Source organism: Ciona robusta, chromosome 14 (genome assembly GCF_009617815.1).
Source record: "Ciona robusta chromosome 14, ASM961781v2".
NCBI classification, from domain to species: Eukaryota; Metazoa; Chordata; class Ascidiacea; order Phlebobranchia; family Cionidae; genus Ciona; species Ciona robusta.
This window is the reverse complement of record NC_143248.1, coordinates 2384710-2410168: the sequence shown is the minus strand read 5'-3', so window position 1 is coordinate 2410168 and position 25459 is coordinate 2384710. Positions and strand designations below refer to the sequence as shown.

Sequence of the window (25459 nt, the reverse complement as noted above, 5' to 3'; positions counted from 1 at the left end):
AACAGAACAGAATTTAAAAGCTTGACATAGGGCATAGGGTGTTTTTTGACCTGTCTCACCCAACGTGGTCTCCCGTAGTAGTGCTAAAATATATTTAAATTCACCAGAATATGTTATGGACGTGGTACATTTTATTTTGGCAATGGACGGATTAAAAATGGGCACATTTTGAAGCAAACAAGACTATACCGTTTTGCCTTTTTCTGGTTTTCTCTCTTACAATATGAGAGATTTTAGTTCGGATATTAGAAAAAATGCAATAAAGAGAGAGAGCAGGAAAAAAGGCAAATGAACATAGTCATTTATGCATGTAAAGGTCCAATATACAAATTGCACTTGTGATAAATTGGAACTGCGTTAATTTCACAATGATTGATGCTATGAAAATAATGCATGAATTACTTGCACTGATAAACACAATTACTGAGGTGTAAATACATAGCACACATATATATGCTTAAAAGGCACCTAAACAGCCCAAAACTAAAGTGTCATGAGAAAAATAAACTATCACCAAAATTCATTCAATCTTAACATTAGTTAAGTCTAAGTCTAATTAACTGTATGACAATTTAGCCACTACTGTGTATGGAATACACCCGCGGTTCCCAAAGTGGGCGCCGCGGCGCGCTAGTGCGCCGACGCAACTCGTCAAGTGCGCCGTGAAAATTTGCAGAAACATTTCCAATTTAGCATGGTCGAGATAATTGATTTGTATTAATATTTTATTGCAATATAAATTGTTGTTTTATATAAAAATCCAACGTGTTTGTTCAATAATAAAATTTAAAAAGTTTGTTTTCGCATTTCTATCTGTACAGTAGATTTGTATATTACGTAACAATGCCAATTATTTCTTTCGGTTTGCAATAATCATGTCCAGACTGTGGTACAACACTTTTCATATGCTTAAGTTTCATATGCTTAAACGAGCCTAATCTTAAAATACACGATAAAACTGTAAAATGCGTTTTTATTTCTAAGACCTTTGGCTAAGTGCGCCGCAAACATTTTGAATAGCTCAAGTGGCGCCGGGTGAAAAAAAAGTTTGGGAACCACTGGAATACACCATACCTAAAAAACTTAATCTATAACACCTTAAATGAACTAGTTTGTGTTTTCTTACTTATTTTTCATACACAATATCTCTCTTATAGTCCAACTCTGTTGATTGTTTTAATGCATCAGCATAAAGTTCATGGCGGGCTGTCATCTACAAAAAGCATTTTTTACAAAAAAAGTATGCCAAAAAATTTCACTTTTACCGATTTGTAGATTAGAATATTAGACAATATATATATATATATGTCCTAAAAAATCATATATATATAAAATTTTTGTATTGAAACTGACTAAAAACCCATGTTTTATGCAGTTAAGTACCTCTAATTTTAATAAAAAAAATCATATTTTGAATATTCTGAAAATAAACGAAAAATTCTACCAAACTTACCCTAAAACACCACTTATCTGAAATTTCCTGACATTTGTTAAGATCTACTGCTACGACAAGAAGACCATCTTTAGTTCTTGATAAACCAGGTGTTCTTGAACCATCAGGAGAAGCTATGTAGCTTGAACCTGATTTAACAACACTCTATTATTGGTATACTATTGTGGCTTAAATATAGTTATCGTTTAGAGTTTAGACCATAGGCATAATGTTAGAGGTATTTTAAGTGATGTGAAACATAAAACCATTTCAAGTTACATAATTTGAAAATGCTGTGCAAATGGCATTTTTAATTATAAGTACTTTATAAAGTAAATAAAGTTACCATAAAAATGTCCAAAATCCTTGTGTGCCTTTTTCCCATCTCCAGAAGTAAATTCGTTTGAAAATGTTTCCTACATAAAACATGTCCACTATTAAAATTAGAACTTTTGATAAAATTTGTGCAACACCATGGCTTTTATACTAAATAAAAGCAGAATACAAAACAAAGGTTTTATGAACGTACTCACATTAACTTACATAAACATTGTTAAATAAAAACATACAGAATTTTAAAGCATTTTAAGTAAAATTGAAGGTATAACTTTTTGCTTCTGAATACTAAATTAACTCAGAGTCATGAATTCATATTTTATCTTTGCATGTAAGTTCTATTTCATACACCTTGTACTAATTGAATTCACACATGTCATTTTAGTGATTCTATTCTGTGTGGGCAAGCTCCTGCAGCGTAGCATGCTCTGGGTCTTTAGCATGCCCTGTGGATTTATGCCAGGTTTTGCGTATGACCCCTAAAATTTTAGTGTATTACTTACTGTGCACAAAATAAGTCTGGAATATGTTAATGAAAAAACTAATGAACAAATTAATAACGAAACTACACCACAAACAGAAGAATCATTTGTAATAACCAATGATATTTTTAGTGAAGGAAAAGAGAAAGAACTGAAGTTGGAGAGAAAATTAAGTGTTTCAAAAAGTAAAGAACCAAAACCAAAAATGTGTATCTGTGCATTGGATTTGCACCATGAAGAAAAAAGGTAAAAATATGGTACCCAAAGCAAGATTGAAAAAAACCTACCGTTCCCACTCTGTTAATACCACATGCATAATAATGGTTGGCAATAGCAGCACAGCGAGCTTCAATCGGCCACATTGGTTCAGATAACGCACCAACAGTAGCAGAAGGGTTGAACACAATTTCAGCACCATTGATACCATACATCATCCTATAACATATAACAGTGTTTTCTGTACGATGTAGTGTAGCGGTTACTCATTTTATTTAAAACATCCTTTTTTATCAATAAGCGTGTTTTAACAACTGTTGTTTTAGCGTTACTACCTGTCTTTGCCCTACCTTGTTTTTGTGACCGAATAAACGAAATAAATTTAATTTAATAATAGAGTGTGATGTTAATGGTGCTTAAAACAGCTTTCAGCTACTGTTAAGTACCTAAACAAACAGAGCAAAAGTATACTGCATTCGGCACATTAATCAACTAGGTCACCTATGTTTGAAAAGTATCAGTGTAACTGGATTTTAACAATGCTACTTCAGGTTTTGATAAAAATTCAAAAAATATGAATTATTTAAAGAGAAAACAAAAAGAATATTTTATGTGTTTAATAAAACACTAAAAATAGGTTAGCAAAGGTATATGACTAATATATATATAGTTTTGATTAAATTAATTCTATTCTAAATTTAGAGGTCCTACACTCCTACTGCATAGTATTCTAAGAGACCTAACATTTGGGGCAAATTTCAAACTCTATCTCAACTGGAGTCTGGAATTAATAGTCTTTAATTAGTTTTTAGGACAATGCATAGGATCCAGGACAGTGGTTCTTAAACTTTTTTGTATGCTTTACCCTTTTAACAATGATGCCTATTAGATTTACCCCTAATGTAATATGGCGCTCGTTTATTAAAAAGCGACTAATTTCATTAGTTATATATTTATTGCGACATATGCACTAGCTTTTTGGCAACGAGTTGCTCAATGTCTGGTAAAGTACTACAACTGGCACAATTTTTCTGTCCCGTCAACTGATGTGGATTTTGATTGGTAGCTCATTTACCCTCTAAATACGGGGAACTTACCCCCAGAGGTAAATTTACCCCAGTTTAAGAAATGCTGATCCAGGATGTATATACTGTAACTGTAGACTATGCTTATTGCTTACCAGTTCAAAGGATGGTGCCTCCCATAACATATGTTGATTCCTATACGTCCAAAACTGGTTTGAAATACTTTGTGGCCGGTATTTCCCTCCATGTAATAGGTCGACTTAAAAAAAATTAAATTAGGATATTAAGAAAAAAACATTATAAAGAAATTTTGATTTTTTAAAAATATGTTAATAAAAAATTGCATAAAAAAAAACTGAAAAGTGTTTAAAAACTGCTGACTAACCTCGTTAAAATCGCCGACTCGTGGTATATGGTTCTTTCTTGATTTCCCCATTACAGCACCAGTGTTTGAAATGACAACAGCAGTGTTCCACAACACACCACCATGAGTTTCATCGCGTTCCAATATTGGTGACACTACTACCATGTTATGTTTGCGCGCTAGCTGTAAAATAACTAGGTTTTCAGGGATGGAATAGTTGGTCGGTTCAGGGATGGAATAGTTGGTCGAAATGTATCTCAGGTCAGAGATTAAAAGGTGTAAACCTATACAGACACTAGCAGAAAAACATTTTTGGGGGGGGAAATTAATTTTTCACATCACACTATTTTCATGTAATTTGTTCCTTAGTAAAATGATAGCTTTATGGAAGAATACAAAAGTGTATAATGTAAGCCCTTACAAACAGACGAAACAGTACTGAGTAGCAATATTTTTTGGGGGGAAGGGACAACCAATTTATAACTTCACTACTTTTATGTGATTTGTTACTTTGCAAAATGATAGTTTTATGAAGTAATATATTTTAAATGGTAAAACTTGTAAAAAATATAGAAAAATGCATAGAATGTGTGAATGTAAAAATTTTTACTATAAGAGTCAAATACAAGTACAGTATAGGTGGCAGCAACAGTACATCATATATAAAAGGTTTATTTATTAAATTATTAATTTAAATTTAGCGTTTTCCTATGCCTGATCTGAATCTATATTAACAAAATATAGTTGATATAGCATAAACAGCTTTAGAATCAGAATATCTAAACATGTATTGTTTGCCTCTCAGTTTTAATTACCTCTTGACACAACTTTGTAGTTGCTCCATTTTCTGCTGATTCAGCAAAATCTGTCCAAGGGAATTTTTCCCTAGTGCAAAATGCAAACGGCATTGCTGTAAATGATATAACAAATTAAAGTGGTACAAATACCAAAATAACTTTTTTAAAAACAAAATCAATATATAAATGTATTATTGGAGTTTTTAAAAGTTTAAAATGTTAGTGTATGCTTGCTACACTTTAAAACATATTGACACTATGTACGTTGGCAAGAATATTTCAAATTTATTTTTTATGTAGCACTCATAATTTGGACAACCCATTTTTGACCACTTGGTCAAAGCATGGTAGCAGCGACGTGCCTTGAACCCATAACCTCTGGGTTATAGGCAGATGCGCTATATTTTACTTACTCCATGCTTCTTGCATGCACAGAATGTTAACACCAGATAAAGCAGCGGCTTCTGCGATTTTACTTATTCTTTCATGCAACGAATGAATCTGAAGGAAAAGAAACCAAAATAAAAAAACTATAAAACATCTGTTTCACCAAAATTTAATCAAAGTTCGATGAAAAAAAAAACTAAAATGTGTATAATCTTAAATAAAAATTGTAAAAGACAGAATTTTGCGATATTAAACCTAGACAAACTAGTCTGCAGAGTATGGCAGGTGCAATTTGTTTCGTTATGCATGCCATAATTTGTCCCACTGGCGCTAAATTATTAAACACTGAAAAAATATGTATTAAATTAAGTAGGAATTCCTAACGTTGCTCAGAAATATATGAGGATTTTTGACAATAGTACGCGCACACACGGAAAATAACAGGCAAGAGATCTCGTCAGAAACTGCCATACTTTGCAGACTGGTAGACAAATATTTCATTTTTTTTAAATTACCTGAGTAGAAACAGGTGCATCAGTTGGAGAAATAATTTTATTTTGAATCAGTCCAATTTTAACTTGACGAGGATTTTGTGAAAGTGGCATTTCATATGCTGCAAGTTCAAAGTCTTCATTATTTGCAATATCACTTGCTTGCTTCTCTATTTGAAGAGTCCTCAAAATTAAAAATAGTGCATATTGAATTGAGACTAGAGTCATACTTTATCCTTGTGGGTTATGCTTATGCTATAGTGGGGTGGGGAAAATGGGACACTTTTATTGCCTAATATCAAAAAAATGCCCTGATGGTAACAACAACGGTCTATTGGAGTTGTGAGGATACAGTTTTATAATGCTTTAAATGTTCCTAGTTTTCTCGCAAAAAGGACAAGAAAATACAATGAAAACGTGTGCGATCTTACCCCATTTTATTTTAATATACAGTTTAAACATTTCGGGTGCTATTTTTAGTGTTTTACATAACGATGCATTCTGCCATTCTTACTTGCATTCAGGGCCGTAAAGTATCCGTTTTACTTCTTTTAGTTCAGCAGGGGGTATGTACTTATTTAAAGTATCTTCAACGCTTTCTAACTCCATTTTTTCGGCTTTAAATTGAAAATCAGTGCAAAACTTCAAAACACCAAACAAAACTTTTCAAACCTTTTCAAAATATACATACTATAACGAAATTCAGGGCTGTATATACATACTATAACGAAATTCAGGGCTGAATATATACATACTATAACGAAATTCAGGGCTGTATATACATACTATAACGAAATTCAGGGCTGAATATATACATACTATAACGAAATTCAGGGCTGAATATATACATACTATAACGAAATTCAGGGCTGTATATACATACTATAACGAAATTCAGGGCTGTATATACATACTATAACGAAATTCAGGGCTGTATATATACATACTATAACGAAATTCAGGGCTGTATATACATACTATAACGAAATTCAGGGCTGAATATATACATACTATAACGAAATTCAGGGCTGTATATACATACTATAACGAAATTCAGGGCTGAATATACATACTATAACGAAATTCAGGGATGTATATATACACACAATTACGAAAGTTCAGGGCTGCTTTTATTTGCAATCACGAAAGTCAGGGCCGCTTTTGCAAACGTATTAAAAAATACGAAAATAATCTGGCAACACTGAATTAAAATTCAGGCAATTCAGGGCAGTCAGGTTTTCAGGGTTTTAGACATGCCCATGGCGCCATGGACATGCCCAATTAATTTTAGAAAGACCCGACAACTTTCCCAACAGAGGGCGCTGAGTTTATTTATTATTTTGTGGGAAGTTAAAAGATTTTTTACGTCCAACACCATAGATTATTGTATATGACTTGAAAATAAAAACAACGATACAGTGGTATATCGCAAGTATTAGATATAAAATAATTAATGTAATGTATATACAAGTCTTAGTGGTTAAGGCCACAATTAACATATAGTAGGGTGGGAGAAGATGGGACACTTTAGCACTGAATATCCAAATATCCTGATCGTGTTTAAAACAATTAACAACGGTCCATGGGAGTCGTGAAGATGCGTTTTTATTTTATACTTTGACTGTTCTTCAATTACTGCCATATAGGACGAGAAAATAGAATAAAAAGGTGTCCCATCTTTCCCCACCCTACTATATATAAATAGGAGCGTGTTTGTCCAACGCGTATTTTAATTAGCGGGAATAAAGTTGTAACACAGAGGCCACTCGTAATAACGAGTTTACGAGTGGCCTCTCTTATCTGTGGTTGTAGTCCGTAGTAGCAAGTTCTAAATACTGTAGTACAAAGATTTTGTAATGTGTTACAAGTCTGGAAAATACAACACCAAGTTTACTGTCATTGGCATTTTATCCCATTTGTTTCCTTTATGTTCGTTTCAATGTAACAGGTACGCTGTATCCCTGTATGTGGACGATGGTAACATCAAATCTATGCACGAAACTGTGATCACTTGGTGTCGCTGTGGCACTAGCCGCAAAAGGAGAGACGCAGAATCGTGAAGCGTTTCATATTTGCACCTTTACCTGCGTTGTGTTATTTTCGACACAAATTGGGGTTTAATTTGCCTTTTATACATAACAATGAGTTTGACTACTCAGTATTTCTATGACTAGATCCCGCCATAACCCAAAGCTGGGTAGAAGGTAATACCATAGTATACTGAAGTGAAGTATACTATGGTAATACGTGGACAACATAACAACTGGTTGATGAAAAAGGATATATTAACCATCGAACAATACAATACAGTATAAGACTTAAACGCGGGGCAATTTCCTTTTCGTTTCGTTAAACCATCTGTCGCAGTTATTATTATTACATCCGTTGTGTAAATTAATATGTCGTAACATATGTGTTGTTAATTTAAAAACAGAGAGCAATGAAAAGAAGAAAATGGAACAATTTTTAACATATAGTAAGGTGGGAAATTTGGGACACTCTTTAATTCTATTTTCTCGTCCAATATGGTAGGAAACAAAAAGCAATCAAAGAAATATAAAAACCGTATCTATCCTTACGACTCCCGTAGACCTTTGTTAGCTGTTAAAAACACGTTTAGGATGTTTGGATATTATATGCTAAAGGTGTGCCATATTTTCCCATGCTAATATAATCTGGTAAGCAATTAAAATACAAGTTTTCCCATTACAATCTTTGATAGACAAAACAGCCGGGCGGAATTTTATCTTCCACATTTGTAAAATGAACATATTCCATATGATCAACATATTTCAACTTTTTCTCCGAGCATAACTTTTCAACATTTTCAACAAATTGTTGGCCGTATCCTTCGGTGGTTTTCAATCTTCTTGTAACCAATAGTAAACCACCTCGTTTGATAACGTTGATTATTCCCTGGTGTGTAAATATTTAAACCATGGGTTTTTTAACAGTCCAACTTGCTTGCGTGGTGTTTTTAATTTCTATATGAATACCACGTCACACTAAGTACCTACACTACAGTGTATGGCGTTAAGTGTCCTTCTAGTTACCAATAGCGCGTTTATATTACAAGTATTAATCGACAAGATGTTGTATAATATTCAGTGATGCTAAAATTAAAGGCCGACAAAGTATAGGAGTTTACCGTTGCGGTAAGTGGCCACATAAATTAATGTAACTTATTTATTTGCGGGACAACTTGTTAATACACAGATGTTCTGTTTCATACACCTCGTGCCCGCTTACGATATAGCACGCTATCTTGGTTAGAAGTTGGAATCTAGTAAGACTTAAATTGCAGAGTTTAAGTTTATGCGAGGAATACATTTTTCGTGATTTAAAAAAAAATTGTACGTAACATTAAAGATACTTACAAAAATAGAAGTTACGGGAATGTGATTTGGTATAAACGCTCCCGCACTAGCAACGACATCATACGTTTCGTCAGCCAAGGGGAGATTCCCGGTTTCCGTAACAAAATGACGGAGAATATTTCTAAATTTAAAAATATTTTTTAAGGAATATAATAGGGACATGGTTTTAATCTCTTTTCTTTTCTCGTTTAGTGGTAAACTAAGAAGATCTACAAAATTATAACCGTGGCCCCGCGACTCTAAAAGAGCGGAAGTATATGGGATTTTGGTGGTAACGGTACTCCATTTTATCCCTTAGTAATATATAGTAGGTTAGGGGAAAATGGGACACCTTTGTCACGTAATATCCGAATATTCTGGTTGTGTTTTAAACAATTAACAAAGGTCTATGGGAGTCGTGACAATACGGTTTTGTAATTCATTGAATATTTTTTGTTTACTATCAAATGGCCTGGAACGGGAAATAGAAAGAAAAGGGGTCACATCTTCTCCCCGCACTTTACTATATGTTGGAAATTGCATCAAAACAAAGGTCCTACCTGAAATTAAGGTCTTTTTGGTAAGCTTCGTATAGCATATTCATGTTTGCATCAAGTATGTCTATTTCTCCTTTAAAATGAAAGCGATTTCGAAGATTGAATGAAACCTTTCCAGTTCCTGTGTAAATAATTACTTGGTAAAAAATGGCCTAAGACGTTTTAAACCGTCATAAGTTGGTAACGCTATGAATTTTTTACAATACCTGTAGTATACGGACGTGTACATACAGACACGTAAAATAAATGAGCCATATTTAAAAACACGCATTTGCAAGAAAAAATAACAGTGTAACATAGCATATTCATAACAAAGTGAGTGTAAAAATGACGATTTTAATCAATATAGTTAGCGTATTTTCGAACAACAATATCCGCTTTTAAACTTGTCAGTCTGTTCGAACAGTATAACCCACAACTATTGTTTTAATAAAAGTAACAATATTTATAAGTTAGTCTATACCTACCGCCTCCGAGGTCCAGTACTTGGCAGTTTTTGAAATCTGTTATATGTTTAGAAAACATTTCTGTTAGTATTATGCTACTTAAGGAGCCAAGAGTGGATGTGTCATTGTCAAAATGCTTGCTCCAAACGTCATAATAGAACTGCGATTCTTCAGCAGTCTGACAAAAAACAGTACTTTTTACAGCTCTCAGCGCAGTTTCTATTTCAGTTTTAGACATATTTTATATGGAGTTTGCTGTTTTAAGAGATATCTGTGACAAAAGAACCTTATTAACAAGGTAAACAAAGAAAATGGTTAAATGTTTTGCAGGTGCATAGTTAGAAACTGTAAATTATATTGTAGCAGCTTGTTTCTATATTACTATAAAATAGGCGTTTAAATTTAAACGCAACTGGTCGATTTTAGAATTTAGAGTTTTAGAGTATATACTTATTTCGTTTTACAACTGGTTTTTATTTTTGCTGCTGAAAACCAACTGATTTTTGCGAGGTTAGCATTTGTAATGTTACACATCTGTATAGTCTTCAGGTTCGTAAAACACCCGTGGTCAGATAAAATCATATTGTTATATATAAAGCGGCATATAAAAACAAGGAACGTCCGACTTTTAACACGACACCGTGCGTACTGGCTTTACACTTAGACCACGCCCGTCTCTAGGTCACTGCGTTAGAGACTAAGAAAGTAATTAGCGTAGGAGAGAATTTGAGGGAGCAGGAGCAGGAGGAGCGCATACGGCTCAAGGCACATAGGGCGAAAAGAGTACAAGCGAAGACATTGTAACAGTACTATTATGTACTGTAGTTTTTGCTGTTACATTTTCGGAGCACCGGATCCTTACTATGTTTCTTTACAAAAGAATCTTAACAAATATAATATTTACATTAAAACAAAATATCGACAGTGAGTCTATTTTACAATTGCCCTTGGTGCTTGCCTATATGAAAAACACCAGTTTATTTTCCTCGTATTCTCATTAGGACATCGACCTATACTTAACTATCTGGAAAAATATTGTATCTACACACAATTGGTTAAGGCTTGTAAACAGCTGTTTTTTGCGGTCTCTACATAGAATGAATGCATTATCTTTGCGTGGCCGAAAAACAATTAACAGTCGTCATAACACTGGTGTTCGGTTCGATACACGCCGTTCCGGTATAGGTTGTTGATTATACGGTATAGCCGCACGATCACAATAAACTGGATTTTTGCGTACACAAACTTCCTAAAAGTGAGAGATCTTAATTTGATATAAAGGTCTTTAGAGTATGGGTAAACCAGATGAGCTAGTTTCTCTAAACCGAACATATTAAGTTGTTTCCGTCGTTTGCTATGTGCGGCATAATGAATATACTAGAACAGTGCTCTTCAACCGGTGTGCACGGTGCACCCTAGAGGGTGCATCAAAATATGCCAAGGGTGCAACCAGTGAAAAAGGGTATATAGTAGGGTGGGGAAAGATGGGACACCTTTTCAATCTGTTTTCGCCTCTGATTTTGTAGTAAACAAACATTCAACGATTTTTTATAAAACTTCATCCTCACGGCTCCCATAGATCCTTGCTAATTGTTTAAAACACGATCAGGATATTTGGTTATTATGTGTGAAAGGTATCCCATCTTCCCCCACCCTACTATACAAGGGTGCATCAGAAACTTCAACAATTTTCAGCAATAATATTACGTTTTTTAAACATTTTAAACAAATTTAGCCATTTTTCTACAGTTTTGTTTTATAATAATTCTACATCTTGCATCACTGAGAGAATTGCGAAATGTCATTAGTTTTACATTAAAGCAATCAGGGGTGCATGAGTTTGTCGCAACAACTTCAGGGGTTCACCAACCTAAAAGAGGTTAAAAAGCGCTGTACAGAACATCGATTATGTAACATTTTACTTTAGGGCACGTGCACATTTATTGTTCGACGAAAAAAAAAAGATCAATTTAAAACCACCAGCGTGCTCAATAAACAATGCAATAGAATATTAGTAGACCTAAACACGGGGTAATTTCCTTTTCGTTTCGTTTAACCGTCGATCGCAGTGAATAATTAACTAATATCACATCCGTTGTGTAAATTAATAAGTCGTAACATGACTGCGACGAAACCACCAAAATTTGTTGATAATTTTAAAACGAAAAGCAATAAATATAAGAAAAAAAGGCAGAGTTGTAACTCAAATGTTTGAATTTTTTAAATATACTCGATACCACATTATACTACAAACGGATCGGTGGCCCTGCTGCCGTACAGGGTAATGAATCTTTAATATGCAATCTAAAATCAATGCTATAAAAACTTTATTATAAGTTTCCCTTCATGTAACTAAATTATAGAAGAGTGGGGGGAGATGGAACAATTTTTATCTTATTTTTTGTCCCATTTGATAGTACAAAAATCATTAAAAGAAATGTAAAACCGAATAACCCTCATGACTCCCATAGAACGTCATTAATTGTTTAAAACACGATCGGGATATTTGGATATTATGTGCTAACGATGTCCCATCTTACCCTACAGAACTATATATTTATAAGGAGCACCAAACAAAATAATGTTATGTTTATTGCATGTAGCCTATATTTGCATTATGATTTATAAAAAGAGGATAAACATACAACTTGTCTAAATACATTTGTGAGATTGAATTACTCAACAATGGTCATTTTTCATTCAACTCAATAAATATTTGTTTATCGTCGATATCCGCTTCTTTCTCTTTCGATTTTGCCCATGCCTGCAACTCACTTGATCCAAAACAAAGGAACACCAATAAACCCAATGCCGATATTGCAGAAGTCACATAAAACACCGTTCTCCAGTTTGAGAGCGACTATTTTATACAATTAAAAATAACAATTTAGTAACACACATGGTAACTCGTAAGCTGGCACGAGTTGTATGAAACAGAACACCCGTGTTATAACGACTGTCGTTTTCCAGCCACGAGAGGATAAAATAAGTAACATTCATTCATTTCATTTACAGTAAAAAATTAAAACTGTTACTGTAAGATATGCTAAATAGCTTTAGTCTGTAATGCAGTAAGCGAGGCAAATAGGATACATTTTTATTTTGTTTTCCCGTCCTATTTGGTAGTAAATAAAGAACATTAAAAATAATACAAACACAAAACCGTATCATTGCGATTCCCGCCATAGACTGTTGTTAATTGTTTAAAACAGGATCAGGGTATTTGAATATTACGTGCTAAAGGTTTCCCAACTTCCCCCATAGTACTATATTGACTTACTCCATCTCCAAGCATAAATCCCACTATCTGTGTCGCCACCAACGCCTCCACACAGCACAAAGTATTCGAAATTGCGTACATGATGCCCATGTAAGAAGGCGCCATGTCTGCAAGCGCCACACGATACCCAGAATCTGCACGTATATATGCACCGATTAATAACAACGATATAGTAGGGTAAGGATTTGGTAGTGAACAAAGAACATTCCAAGAATTTTAAAACCGTATAGCTTCACGACTCCCATCGACCGTTGTTAATTGTTTAAAACAAAGTCGGAATATTTAGACATCTATCAGCTAATTTATTTTTAATTTTTTTACGGGTGAGGTCACCGTCAAGGACCTGGGATTTAAGCCAGATTTTTCTCATTACCCCAACACCCGGAAAGCCCATGTAAGTCCTTCTTGCGACCGGTGCCGCGACACCGCGTCGCAGTCAGACACGTATTATTCGAACCATTTTTTCCCTCGTTTGCACCGTCGAGCATCAAACCGGAGACACTTTAGTTTCAATGCTGATGACCCCTAAGCCACGGCGCCGGACCGAAATCTATCGCCTAATACTTACAGTTGCACCCCACGAACATGTAAGACGTACACAGCAACACAATGGCAAAAGTATGGTTGCAGCCAAATGAAGGCAAGATTAGAAACGACAAGACTGGACCCCCCATTCCAATGATAGAAAAGACCTACAAATATAACATTAACCGCAAACAATTTCAGAAGGGTGTATTTTTCGAAGCTTGCTATTACTCTTGAATGAACAAAGAAAACTTCAGCATAATTTGAAAACAAAAAAAATCATTTTCACTGTCAAAAAACACCTACAAATACAAAAATAACAGCGACAAATGTATGTAAGGATGCCCTTTCCGGCGCTTGCTTTTACCTTTCGAAGTACTGTCTTCCGAATTTTTGTTTTAAGTAAGATAAAATCCGAAAGAATTCCGCTTCCGAGTAGACTGATTATGTTTAGTCCGTATGGCAACGCAGAGAGTAACCCAACCTGTTAAAATATATAAACATAAATTTAGTTTGTTTTGTTAAAAATTCTTTTCTTGGGGTGGGCAAGACACTTAATGATAATTGCTCTAACCCATTTAGGTCAAAAATGGGTTGTCTAAACTGTCAGCCATACATATAAAAGAGTAATATTAATTACTCACATAGTTAAATATACATGGTAACTCGTAAGCGAGCACGACGTGTGTGAAACAGAACACCCGTGTTATAACGACTGTCAATTGCCCCGCCAGGCAAAGGCAAATAAATTACATTAATTCACTTATTGATTCTTAATCATCAGGCAACTTTTAATTGTCAAACAGTAAATACAATTCCTTCGCTTACATTTTCAATGCTGTATCCCAACACGTTAGCGATATATTGCGGCACCCAGGTATGTGTAATGGCAAGCGTCCAATTTTCAGCTACATGGACCACGACCGTCGATAAGTACGGTTTAGAAGTTAATATTTTACGCCAAGGTACATTTTTTGGGTTGGATTTCTGTAAATAACAGGCTGTGCAAAACTAATCATCCAATTTGTAACGGTACATTCAAATAATTGCGTCGTAAAACTGTACTGTTTTATAAACATATATGTTTACGTAACATCTATATTACGGTGGGACAAGATGGGACACCTTTAGCACATAATATTCAAATATCCTTATGATCATTTTTTAAACAATTAACAACGGTCCAAGGGAGTCGTGAGAATACAGTTTTATAATTCTTTGAATGTTCTTTGTTTACTACCAAATGAAACGAAGAAATAGAATGAAAAGGTGTCCCATCTTCTCCCACCCTATACCATATATGTTATAGGTATCGCTGTATTGTATTCGAAATAAACAGAAAAACGATATGACTGTTTGGCATATTATATTGCTCTCTAAAACCATATACATCAACAAAGCGATGTCAGTTACCACAGGCGCCGCCTCTGAAAGACTTTCCGTTATGTAACTTGATTCCTGCTCTGAAATTCTCGGATGTGTCTTTGGTGAATCGTAAATTAACAGAAACCATGCAATCGACCATAAACAGCCGACACTTCCTAAGAAAACAGAAATCAGCAATTTACAGACGCGACATTTATATATAACAGGTTGGGTAAGACATTTCATGTTTTCATTCTCTTTGAATGTCTTAGTTGATAATAAAAAAATATATTTACAGAATTATTTGCTCGTATTCTTACGACTTAAAAAATGCGTTGTTTTTTTTGGAGAAACACGATTAGGAAATATGGAATAATATGTGCTAACGGTATCTTTCTTTTTACCTTAAAGTACTATAGCATATGTAAAGTATACATAATCACCTGCTATATAAAATACCCACTCCCATCCAAATAGCCAGATAACAAGGCCGGCCGCCACGTACGTTATCAGATTTCCACATGATGCTCCGATAAAGCTAATAGAAAGATGGCGAGTATTTTCACACGGGGGAGACCATACCCCAATTGACTGCATGATGGTTGGTAGAGTGACTCCCTATAACGTCCAAGCTTATATTAAATCTGTGATAAACCAGTTTGGTTTTCCTAGCATGGTATATGCACTTTCCGATTTTCTATTGTAAAAACACCGGCCGCATTTTTTCTCGTGTCAGACGTAAAAGTAAGTGTAGTAGGGCGGGGGAACACGGGACACCTTTTCATTCTATTTTCTCGTCCCATTTGGTAGTAAACAAGGAACATTCAATGAGTTATAAAACCACATCCTCACGACTTCCATAGACCGTTGTTAATTGTTTGAAACACGATCATTCTATTTGGATATTATGTGCTAAAGGTGTCCCATCTAAGTACTATAATATACGCTCTCACCTGAAGTAGACCAATTGTTACTCTCACAGCTATCAGCAAACCGAAGCTTAGACGAGATGTTACTGGTATCAAAATGGTTAATATTGCTGCAATTAGCGACGAAATACCAAGAGGCGCTCGAATGCCAAATTGCTTTGAAAGCCAAGCGCCCGGCATTTTGAAAGCGGTGTAGCCGTAGAAATAACACGAAAGAAGTAATCCTTGTTTCGCCAAAGACCAATTAAACTCTCCTGGCTTAAAACAAACATCGATTAACAAACAAAACTTTTTGCATGTTTCAAAAATACACTTTCCAATCTGTTTATAAAGAAGGTAAAGCATAACATAAGTCCAAAAGAAATACATGGTTTATCATCCTTCACTAACCAGTAATCATTATGTAACTTATTACAGCTTACTTGATATTGTAAAACATGTTCATCGGTTGTCGAATTTATTTGGTACTGGGGGCAAACAGTAGGAATATTTAGTAAGCTCTCCGTTTTGTTTTGGTCCTCCATGCCCACCGACGAGTTTCTTGCACCAACCATCGATATAATGGCAATATTTAACGAATTGCGCAAAAGATAAAGATTAATCGTACCCAGAGCAGCCATAACCGTAACAACATATCGAGCTTTGATGTAGCAGCCAGGTGTCGGCTCCTAAAATACAATATAATGTACAGTAGGGTGAGGATAGATGGGTCAACTTTTAAATGTATTTTTTGCCCCATTTGGTAGTTAACAAAGAACATTTAGAGAATTATTAAAACGTGTGCTCACGACTCCTATAGACCGCTGTTAATTGTTTAAAACACGATCAGGATATTTGGATATTATGTGCTAAAGGTGTCCCATGCCCCCCCGACCTAGTACATATTTCAATGAAATAATATATATGCATAAACTACCTCTTTCAAATGAAATGTTTTCTGGCTGGTCATACCGTACGATGCTTGTTCTGCAACAATTCGTTTATTAAACAGAACAAAATAACGCCCGCAGCGGTACGCCGTATTTCCGCCGTCTAAAAAAAAGAAATACAAGAAAGCATAGCTCTAATAAACAGCCACGTTCCGTTTTAAGGGAATTACTAATATAGACTCTAGGACCGTAGGTTAATTTGTAAGTTTACACTGGCAGTATTAGTTACATTTATTTTATAGAGTGCTATCAATTAATTACGGTTTACCGTATATATTTTGTATTTAGCGCTTTTGTTCAACCAGAAAAGCAATCATTAATTACACTCTAATAATACGGTGTAATATCTGAAGAATGATTCCAGAATTCATAAATATACGTTACGATTACAATTTCAGTCGACATGTTTAAAATTAAAAGAGAAAAATTAAAAGTTAAATACGTTGAGACGATCATAGCAAAAAAACAACACCAATAAGAGAACAGGGCTCTATTTAAAATGCACGTATATTAAAACTTATTAAGAAAGTTGTATAAAACGCGTATTTTACACGACAAAGCTAACGAATCGCACTAGCGTAAGTAAAGTTCCTACTGTTCGCCTCATTAAAACAAAGTGTTAAGTTACGTTAGATTGAACGTTCAATTTATCGGTGATACAGGTTTTTGTTAGTTTTGAAATATTATATAAAAGTAATAGTTTTTTACCAAATAAAGTTGATAAAAAAGAGCATATTTTGTATAAAAATAAATTTTATATCAAAATATTATTTTTGGTTTTGGTTGCCTTTTTAGAGGTAACAAAGTTTGGACGTAATTTGAAGATTACTTTACCCACAAGAAATATGAATACGTATAGTTTTGAATATTTTAAGTGTTCGCTTTAAATATAAAACTTTATACACTCAAGTTTATTGCGTATACCCAATCATATAGACGACGGTTAAATTGCCGGTTACAATCACAATAGATAGTCAGAAATCACAGGAAGTAATAAAATTAAAACCAGACATCACGTGATCGTTTCTGTGGGATTAGTAAACAAAGTTCTGATCAAAGGTTTTATGTTCAGAAGAGGCAGAGAGTTCTGGTTGTATGAAATCATATCTTTATTTAGAAGGTAACAAAGTGAACAATTTGTTTGGTATTTGTGTTGAATAATACGTTGAGAAAAGACGAACACCTTTAGCACAAAATATCCAAATTTACTGATCGTGTTTAAAACGACTAAAACAGTCTATGTGAGTCTTGAGGATACGGTTTTATTATTCTTTGAATGATCTTTGTGTACTACTAATTGTGACGAGAAAATAGAATGAAACGGTGTCTCATCTTCCCCCACCCTACTATAGTTAATTATTATTTCTGCAGATGAATAAGTCAGCGCTCCTTTTCTTGCTTGTCATCGGACTTCTTGTAAACACCAAAACTACGATTGCTAAGCATTATTTCAATCAAAAAAAGATAAAAAGTGGTAAATATTTATCTGCGCGTTATATGTAAAATTCAAAGAATTATAAAACCGTATCCTCAGACTTTCATCGATCGTTGGTAATTGTTTAAAATACGTTTGGATATTATGTGCTATAGGTGTCCCGTCTTACTCCAAAAACTATATATTCAAATTTAACATTTACATTATTTCAGTTGAAGACTTATTGAAAGAATTGAGCGCCGATAGTTGGCGTGCAGAAACTTCTGAACGCTTGAAGAATAACTGGAAACCATAACACAGCAAAACACTTGCTATCAATAATATACCAATACATACACATGTCTTTGTGATTTTAAACTTTTCAAATATTTCGCAAGTGTAAAGCACTTAACAATGTAGACGGCAATGCAGTTAGTAAAACCATCTCAGGAAATGAATAGTTCGAACCTGTATTACGTGGCTGTTTTATTAGCTGCAGTTGAACCAAGTTGTTTTAAAGTATCGCCATATTGGTACTGCAATACTCTCGTCGGATGTAAATATACCATCGTCCGAATGTTACGCACCGAATCGGCCGCCATGACACTGCATCGGATTACTAAGAGTAACATTAAGAGTGAACTAAATTTCTAACGTAGCATCTCTTACGACGATGTCCACGTAAAAATCCAACCGTGAAGAAACCGCTCTGAACATTGGGCGTATATAGTAGGGTGGGAGAAGACAGGAACATTTAGCACGTAATATTCAAATGTGCTGATTTTGTTTTAAACAATAAACAACAGTCTATAAGAGTCGTGAGGATCCGGTTTTAGAATTCTTTGAATGTTCTTTAAACTACCAAATGGGACGAGAAAATAGAATAAAAAGTTATCCCACCTTTCCCCACCCAACTGTATGTAAAGCCACATCGGCGTTACATATAATTGTAACGTCGCTAGCGGAACAAAAATGTTTTCAATTTACCATAAGCAAGTTTGTTTTAACAGATGGTGACCTTTATGTACTATCATATTAATGGTAAAATGAGAAAGCGAATTTTCTGGTTGAAATAAATTATAGTATAAGGGTAAGAGAAGCTGAAACACTTTTTCAATCTATTTTCCCATCCTATTTGGTAGTAAAAAAAAAACATTCAAAGAATTATAAAGCCCCGTATCCTCACGACCGTTGTAAAAGTTGTTTAAAAACACGATCCTAATATTTGAATATTATGTTCTGAAGGTGTTCCGTCTCCCCCCACCCTACTATATAACGCGAATAGGTATTACAATGCGTGTATATTACAATGCGAGTTAATATTTTTTGACAAGCGCCATTTCCAGGAAGCATTCAAGTAATACAACATCATAAAAAATCTGGGTAACATATTTTTATATTGTATCGCGATAAAAATACTCGAAAATATCCGTGCACTGACATTTAAACTATCTGCAAATATGCTGTAATAATGTATAGTAGTGTGGGGCAAGATGGGACAACTTTAGCACATAATATCCAAATATCCTGACTGTGTTCTTAACAATTAATACCAGTTTATGGCAGTCGTGAGAATAAGGTTGTATATTCCTTCGGATTTTTTGTTTACAACTAAATGGGACAAAAAAATAGAATGAAAAGGTGTCCCATCTTCCCCACCCTACTCTACAATCTATTTGTATTGTATTGGTTACATCAGTAGGCTTTTTATCCTTCAGCACAATTCTCAGATGAGATGCTTAATTTCTTAGGCTTTAACGAGACAAGGCCAACAACGGTCACAGAAGCGATGAGTAACAGAATCAACATGCCAATACACTGTGCTCGTTTTTCAGTAACATAGATTATACGCGGTGCCTGCATTATGTTGTCCTCTCCAGCAAATGTTTCTAAAACGAAAGAATCATTGTATTGAGTGTAGTAAGTTAGATGCCACCATATAGTTTAATAATAAATAATAATAATAATAATAACAGCAATAATAGTTTTATTTGTCTCTTAGATTACGGTAGCGAATATTTGGAAATATTTTTAAACAAAAGACAGGATATAGCGACAAAACAACAGTTGTTAAAACACACTTGTTGAATAAACGCCTTTTATTAATGATTTTTTTTTTCTTTACATGTTTAACGAGTGTCTTTTTGAAGCTTTTAATTTCCCTTTTTCGTTACTTTAATTAACGTTATTGTATTTAAAGAAGGAAATAAAATTTACTATGTTATAGTAGGATGGGGAAAGACAGCAGGACATTTTGGCTCATAATATCCAATTATCCTAATCGTGCTTTAAATAGTAAACAACGATTTATATGGAAGCCGTGAGGATTCGGTTTTAGAATTCTATGAATCTTATTTGTTTACTACCAAATGGGACAAGAAAATAGATTAAAACGGTGTCCCATCTTCCCTCACCCTACTATATCTTACCCCACAATACTTTACTTAATCTTGTGCGAAAACTTACCAGCACATGTTTTCGAGTCACCAGTTAACGCCCAACCAACGGGACAGGTACAAATAGCTTTTGATAAACTGTTAACTGCGCATGCGTGCGAACAGCCCAGTGCAACCTAGAATTAAAAGTTCTCAATAAAATTTGTAACTTGTTAGCGAATACTTCCAGCCCAGAGAATCGATGTTGCTACCATTGTGAGCATGTGTGTCCTTGGGCAAGACACTTGTCGCAATTGCTCCAAGCCAGTAGTTCTTACATTAAACAAAATGACCCATAAAAAGTTACTTAAGTGGTAACTCGTAGCAGGCACGAGGAGTACGTGTTATACCGACTGTCGTCATCCAGCCACACAAGTATAAGCAAGTAAAATCAGTTCTTCAGCACGCAAATGGACATGTTTAAAACATAACGCCGATAAATATACCTTGTCGCAGCCTTTGTGTTTCATATGGAAAGGTCCTGCGGAAACTAAATGCTTGTTTTCAGATCCTTTAGAACGTCGACGGCGACCGTTTAGCCCAGTATTGTTACCAGCTGTGCAGTTCTGTATAGAAAATTATGGCGCATTTAGTATCTTCTTATATTTGTCGTATTTTATATCAGTTATATATAGCGTTTTAAAAGGGCATACTAAAGTAAAATCAAAGTTTGGCTATGGATAGAAATGCTTAAACGTTATCTAAAGGGTACCACCAAAGTTTCAAAAATGAAACAGCCTCTGAAATTGGTATGCTCCTTTTAAGTGCGTCTATATATTTTAGAATATAATAATAGTCAAATTATTTATCTCTTCGATTACGGTAGCGAAGATTTAGAAAAATTTTTAACAAAAAAAAACAGGATATAGCGACAAAACAACAGTTGTGAAAATACACTTATAGTTAAATATACACTAAAACGCGTTGGAATAATGAGAACTTACAGGCTTCATTGTGCATTGCGAATTCGGTAGTGAGTTTTCGCATACTTCAATTTCGCAGTGCACGAAAATTCGCTGTTGTGCGCCAGCAGCAAGACGCCACACGAAAGAAAGGAAAGAAAATTTCCCGCTTGTCGAATTATAATTCTGTGTCACCATGTTGGACATCGGGTCCCACGGATCATATGCAGGACATCTGTGATAAAATAGGTTTATAAATCAAGGATAAAAACTGATTTAACAGGGACAGTTCCTGCAACCTTAGTGTTCTGTTTCATACACCTCATGCCAGCTTACGAGTTACCATGTATATGTAGCTTTGTTAGTAATCATTTTTTGACATTTAAAAATTTTTTTTTTTGGGGGGGGGGTTGAATGAACTACCGTTAAGGGTCTTACGTTTAAATGTGCCCTATATGTTATTACGTTACTTTATGACGCCATTTTGGTGACGTAACGCACTTACCCATTTTCTATGATATAGAATTTCGAAGCATTATTACTGTTGGCCGAAGGAGTCGCCCAGCATGTCAACATCTGAAAAAACCTTTACTGTAGTATAACTAAAATAACCAACCGATTGCAAAGTTGAACAAAAATAATCTTTATCTATGTTACTGTGGTATAAGATGGAGTGGTATTAGCCCATAAAACCCATGTTTACTGACGCTTTTTTGAGTCGCAGGGTTACGGTTATATAGCCCTGTAAATATTCTTTGTTCACTACCAAATTAGTCGAAAAAAATGTCCCATCTTGCCCCACTTTACTATATTTTGAGATTTTTTGTGCATACCTGCACAATCAGAGACGAAGAAGTCGATTTGTCCAAATTAACTTTCATGAACAGTCGGTTAGGAACAATAATATCAGGAGAAGTTTGTACAGTGGTGTACTGGCCATCGGTGTACCTTCCCATAACGACTGAAAATACGCCGTTCTTACTAACCGGCGTCCCTCTCAGTTTGCTTTAAAGAAAAATAAAGTGTATAAAAAATCATAGCTTCAGATTTTAATTTTGAACGAAGTTTAAAATTGAAAAAAAACGAATAAATCGAAAATACTGGGTTTAAATTTTCTACGAATTTGGATTAATACATAGAGGCAAAAAACCCGGTTGTAAGATTGTTTGCGTCGTCCGTTTTACTATTGGTTTTTAAGCTATACCTATTTGCTAGTAATTAAGATTGAGGGAGTAATTGTAATAGTTTTAATTAAACTAGGACGGTAATCTTCACTACAAGATACCTGCTTATCGTTGTTGGGCAGCAAACGGTCAATGACTTTATTATATAGTACGGTGGGGATGGGACACCTTTAGAACTTAATATCTAAATATCCTGATCGTATTTTAAACAAATAACAACAGCCGTGAGAATACATTTTTATAATTTATTAAATGTTCTTTGTTTACTACCAAATGGAACGAAAAAATGGAATGAAAAGGTGTCCCATATTTCCCCCACCCCACTCTATATATATGTAGTAGACCCTAGCATAAGTATTACTTGTACAATACAGTTATGTACTTACGCAATTACAGGTCTAATATGAGTCATATTTGCCACCACTTCTCTTTTATAATTACACGTGAACTTAAAAAGTGTAGATGTGTCTCTTGAAATAACTACGCCGCCAGTTGGCGCTGCAGGTACCACGCATAGGTGGTATTGTACTGACAACTCGTTTCCGTTAGTCTGTATTGTATAGATATGAGTTAATTGTTAATGCTCGTGTTAGCGTATATGAACAATACATGTTGATTTCTCTTACTATATTTTTGCGACCTGTTTAAATTTAACTAATTAATACAGACCAAAAAAGTTTTTTTAAATCGATTTTAACAACAGTCGAACCGTATATCAGATAATTTTATAGGACTTATTAAACGTGTAACATATTGTAGGGTAAAGCAAGATGGGACAGCTTTAGCATATAATATCCAAATATTCGATCGTCATTAAACAATTAACAACGGCCTATGGGAGTCGTGAGGATAAAGTTTTATAATTCTTTGAATTTTCTTTGTTTACTACCTAATGGGACGAGAAAATAGAGTTAAAAGGTGTCCCATCTTTTTCCATCCTACACTACAAAGTAATCATAATTGTATACTACATACCGAAACAGAAGATGCACACTGTGCGAATTTTGTCATTTGAAAAGTATATCCACCGTTAGCCTCAGCCTGGCTACAACCTTCATTTATTACTGATCCATTAGAATAAACGAAGGCCAATGTTCCAACGGTGGCCACTTTCACCGATGTCAGATAAGTGCTGTTTACGCTGTCAAATGAATGTAGCTTATTTATTCCTGCTTAGCGGTACAGACGTTAACACGGGTGTTCTGTTCCATACACGTCGTGCCCGCTTACAAGTTACGACATATAGTAGAGTGGGGGAAGATGGGACAGCTTTAGCGCATAATATAAAAATATCCGAATGGAGTTTTCAACAATTAACAACGGTCTGTGGGAGTCGTGAAAAATGGGACGAGAAAATGGAATAAAAAGGTGTCCCATCTTCCCCAACCCTACTATATGTAACTTTGTTTGTAGTTATTTTAGGACTGTTTCGTTTTTAACGTACGGCCGACAATTAAACCCATTGGAGACCATTAAATCAATTGCCGTTGTGTGTTTTGGGCAAGGACACACACATCCAAAATGGTATCAGCGTTTTTCCTCAACGATAGCCATATGCTCATAAGCTTAACTATCAGTCCAGTGGTGCAATTTTCCTGTTTGAGCTAACGTGAAAGTCAAGTCAAATATAAAGAACATTGTTGACATTGTTAGATAAAATTATATTTAGTAGGGTGGGGGGAGATGGGACACCTTTCATTCTGTTTTCTTGTTCCTTTTGGTAGTAAACTAAGAACATTCAAAGAAATAGAAAACCGTATCACGACTCTCATAGACCAGTGTTAATTGTTTAAAACACGATCAGGATATTTGGATAGTATGTGCTAAAGGTGTCCCTTCTTACCCCACAGTATTATATATTAGACAAAACTGTTTTTTTTGTAAATTTAGCAGGCCTTATTAAAAACTGATATGGGTTACTTACACGATCTTATTCAAAACATCGCATGAAATGTAAACGGACGAGTTCGGTTGTTGCTGTCTTACGGTAACTGTAACAAAAAGTATTGTAGTCACATTTTGTCCAACAGTTTGATTTTAAAGACTTACCATTTCCTAAATATTCATTTCCGTCTCCAGTGATAGGTACGCCAGGTATTCCGCGTTTTACACGAGATTCACCTTTAAATTAAGCAGTTTATATTAACAAGTCGATATAATGAAATGCTAGTAGGGTCTTGTTGGTCGCATACTGCTTATAGGAGTTTTAATCTATTCACAAGACCTTTGTACAGTACAGATCGCTAGACACTTCATACCAAATAATTTCAGTCTTTTTGTGATGTCACTGACGGTGTTTGTTAATTTGAAAACAATGCTATTTAATGCTTGTTACAGAACTAAAGAACGTTAAACGAGACTGCTTGCATATCTAAACAATGTATTAACTGTACCTCCTTACCCTGTACGTAGCATATACATCCAGCGATAAGTAGAAAGCATAAAGCTCCCTTGGGATAGGATCTCATATCTCAGTGTTTAAAATCCGAACGTATATTCAGAAATTAATATCCTACACTTTCCAGTCTAAAATGTCACTCAAATTAAACGCTTGTGTATACTCTGCCCCACGTATGCGTAATAAATACAGTCTAAAAGCAAAACAGT

The 25459-nt window shown here is 34.7% G+C and overlaps 4 protein-coding genes and 1 long non-coding RNA gene across 7 annotated transcripts; 1 reads left to right on the top strand and 4 right to left on the bottom strand.

The window, feature by feature from the left end:
* Nucleotides 1-113: 113 nt before the first annotated feature.
* Nucleotides 114-6227, bottom strand: LOC149724904 (beta-ureidopropionase-like). 3 transcript variants are annotated; one of them, XR_016386504.1, is made up of 11 exons: nucleotides 6045-6227; nucleotides 5555-5714; nucleotides 5066-5153; nucleotides 4671-4765; nucleotides 3877-4038; nucleotides 3647-3750; nucleotides 2538-2685; nucleotides 1779-1848; nucleotides 1454-1581; nucleotides 1071-1213; nucleotides 114-600 (listed from the first exon to the last, which is right to left on the bottom strand). XR_016386504.1 is itself a non-coding variant. In XM_089892637.1 (10 exons), the coding sequence occupies exons 1-10, from the start codon at nucleotides 6137-6139 to the stop codon at nucleotides 1127-1129; spliced, it is 1137 nt and encodes a 378-aa protein (XP_089748763.1). In that variant the 5' UTR covers nucleotides 6140-6227; the 3' UTR covers nucleotides 114-1126. The 3 variants fall into 3 exon arrangements, 2 of the variants coding, with proteins under 2 accessions (XP_089748763.1, XP_089748764.1); XM_089892637.1 differs by having other exon boundaries at nucleotides 114-1213; XM_089892638.1 differs by having other exon boundaries at nucleotides 114-1213; nucleotides 5555-5652; nucleotides 6045-6196.
* Nucleotides 6228-6479: 252 nt separating this feature from the next.
* LOC149724903 (uncharacterized) lies at nucleotides 6480-10199 on the bottom strand. Its single transcript, XM_089892640.1, has 4 exons — nucleotides 9911-10199; nucleotides 9447-9564; nucleotides 8908-9028; nucleotides 6480-8446 (listed from the first exon to the last, which is right to left on the bottom strand). Exons 1-4 carry the CDS (start codon nucleotides 10125-10127, stop codon nucleotides 8237-8239), a joined length of 666 nt encoding a protein of 221 aa, XP_089748766.1. The 5' UTR covers nucleotides 10128-10199; the 3' UTR covers nucleotides 6480-8236.
* Nucleotides 10200-11575: 1376 nt separating this feature from the next.
* Nucleotides 11576-16986, bottom strand: LOC149724902 (sialin-like). The gene is made up of 10 exons (XM_089892635.1): nucleotides 16905-16986; nucleotides 16411-16656; nucleotides 16013-16246; nucleotides 15503-15677; nucleotides 15108-15235; nucleotides 14523-14681; nucleotides 14062-14178; nucleotides 13738-13861; nucleotides 13170-13303; nucleotides 11576-12749 (listed from the first exon to the last, which is right to left on the bottom strand). Exons 1-10 carry the CDS (start codon nucleotides 16935-16937, stop codon nucleotides 12579-12581), a joined length of 1521 nt encoding a protein of 506 aa, XP_089748761.1. The 5' UTR covers nucleotides 16938-16986; the 3' UTR covers nucleotides 11576-12578.
* Nucleotides 16987-17062: 76 nt separating this feature from the next.
* On the top strand, nucleotides 17063-19179 carry LOC149724901 (uncharacterized). Its single transcript, XR_016386505.1, has 3 exons — nucleotides 17063-18037; nucleotides 18289-18391; nucleotides 18565-19179. It is a non-coding gene; the product is annotated as an uncharacterized LOC149724901 (long non-coding RNA).
* Nucleotides 19180-19950: 771 nt separating this feature from the next.
* On the bottom strand, nucleotides 19951-25446 carry LOC149724900 (ZP domain-containing protein-like). The gene is made up of 11 exons (XM_089892636.1): nucleotides 25254-25446; nucleotides 24902-24973; nucleotides 24777-24843; nucleotides 23828-23993; nucleotides 23239-23402; nucleotides 22502-22673; nucleotides 22174-22244; nucleotides 21711-21903; nucleotides 21213-21332; nucleotides 20798-20903; nucleotides 19951-20220 (listed from the first exon to the last, which is right to left on the bottom strand). Exons 1-11 carry the CDS (start codon nucleotides 25318-25320, stop codon nucleotides 20039-20041), a joined length of 1380 nt encoding a protein of 459 aa, XP_089748762.1. The 5' UTR covers nucleotides 25321-25446; the 3' UTR covers nucleotides 19951-20038.
* Between the last annotated feature and the right edge of the window lie 13 nt (nucleotides 25447-25459).

What these genes read in the sequence shown, in the direction of transcription:
- LOC149724904 (XM_089892637.1), bottom strand. Translation starts at nt 6,139, where the DNA reads ATGGAGTTAGAAAGCGTTGAAGATACTTTAAATAAGTACATACCCCCT. An exon ending in AGGCACCATCCTTTGAACTG is followed by an intron (nt 2,686 to 3,646) that starts GTAAGCAATAAG and finishes TATATGTTATAG; the next exon opens with GATGATGTATGGTATCAATG. An exon ending in CAGATAAGTGGTGTTTTAGG is followed by an intron (nt 1,214 to 1,453) that starts GTAAGTTTGGTA and finishes TGCTTTTTGTAG; the next exon opens with ATGACAGCCCGCCATGAACT.
- LOC149724903 (XM_089892640.1), bottom strand. Translation starts at nt 10,127, where the DNA reads ATGTCTAAAACTGAAATAGAAACTGCGCTGAGAGCTGTAAAAAGTACT. An exon ending in AGTACTGGACCTCGGAGGCG is followed by an intron (nt 9,565 to 9,910) that starts GTAGGTATAGAC and finishes TTATTTACACAG; the next exon opens with GAACTGGAAAGGTTTCATTC. An exon ending in CAAAAAGACCTTAATTTCAG is followed by an intron (nt 9,029 to 9,446) that starts GTAGGACCTTTG and finishes TTTTAAATTTAG; the next exon opens with AAATATTCTCCGTCATTTTG.
- LOC149724902 (XM_089892635.1), bottom strand. Translation starts at nt 16,937, where the DNA reads ATGACCAGCCAGAAAACATTTCATTTGAAAGAG. An exon ending in AAACATTTCATTTGAAAGAG is followed by an intron (nt 16,657 to 16,904) that starts GTAGTTTATGCA and finishes ATTGTATTTTAG; the next exon opens with GAGCCGACACCTGGCTGCTA. An exon ending in GTGGGTATTTTATATAGCAG is followed by an intron (nt 15,236 to 15,502) that starts GTGATTATGTAT and finishes CTGTTTTCTTAG; the next exon opens with GAAGTGTCGGCTGTTTATGG.
- LOC149724900 (XM_089892636.1), bottom strand. Translation starts at nt 25,320, where the DNA reads ATGAGATCCTATCCCAAGGGAGCTTTATGCTTTCTACTTATCGCTGGA. An exon ending in ATGTATATGCTACGTACAGG is followed by an intron (nt 24,974 to 25,253) that starts GTAAGGAGGTAC and finishes CTTAATTTAAAG; the next exon opens with GTGAATCTCGTGTAAAACGC. An exon ending in CTTCGTCTCTGATTGTGCAG is followed by an intron (nt 22,245 to 22,501) that starts GTATGCACAAAA and finishes AGGTTTTTTCAG; the next exon opens with ATGTTGACATGCTGGGCGAC.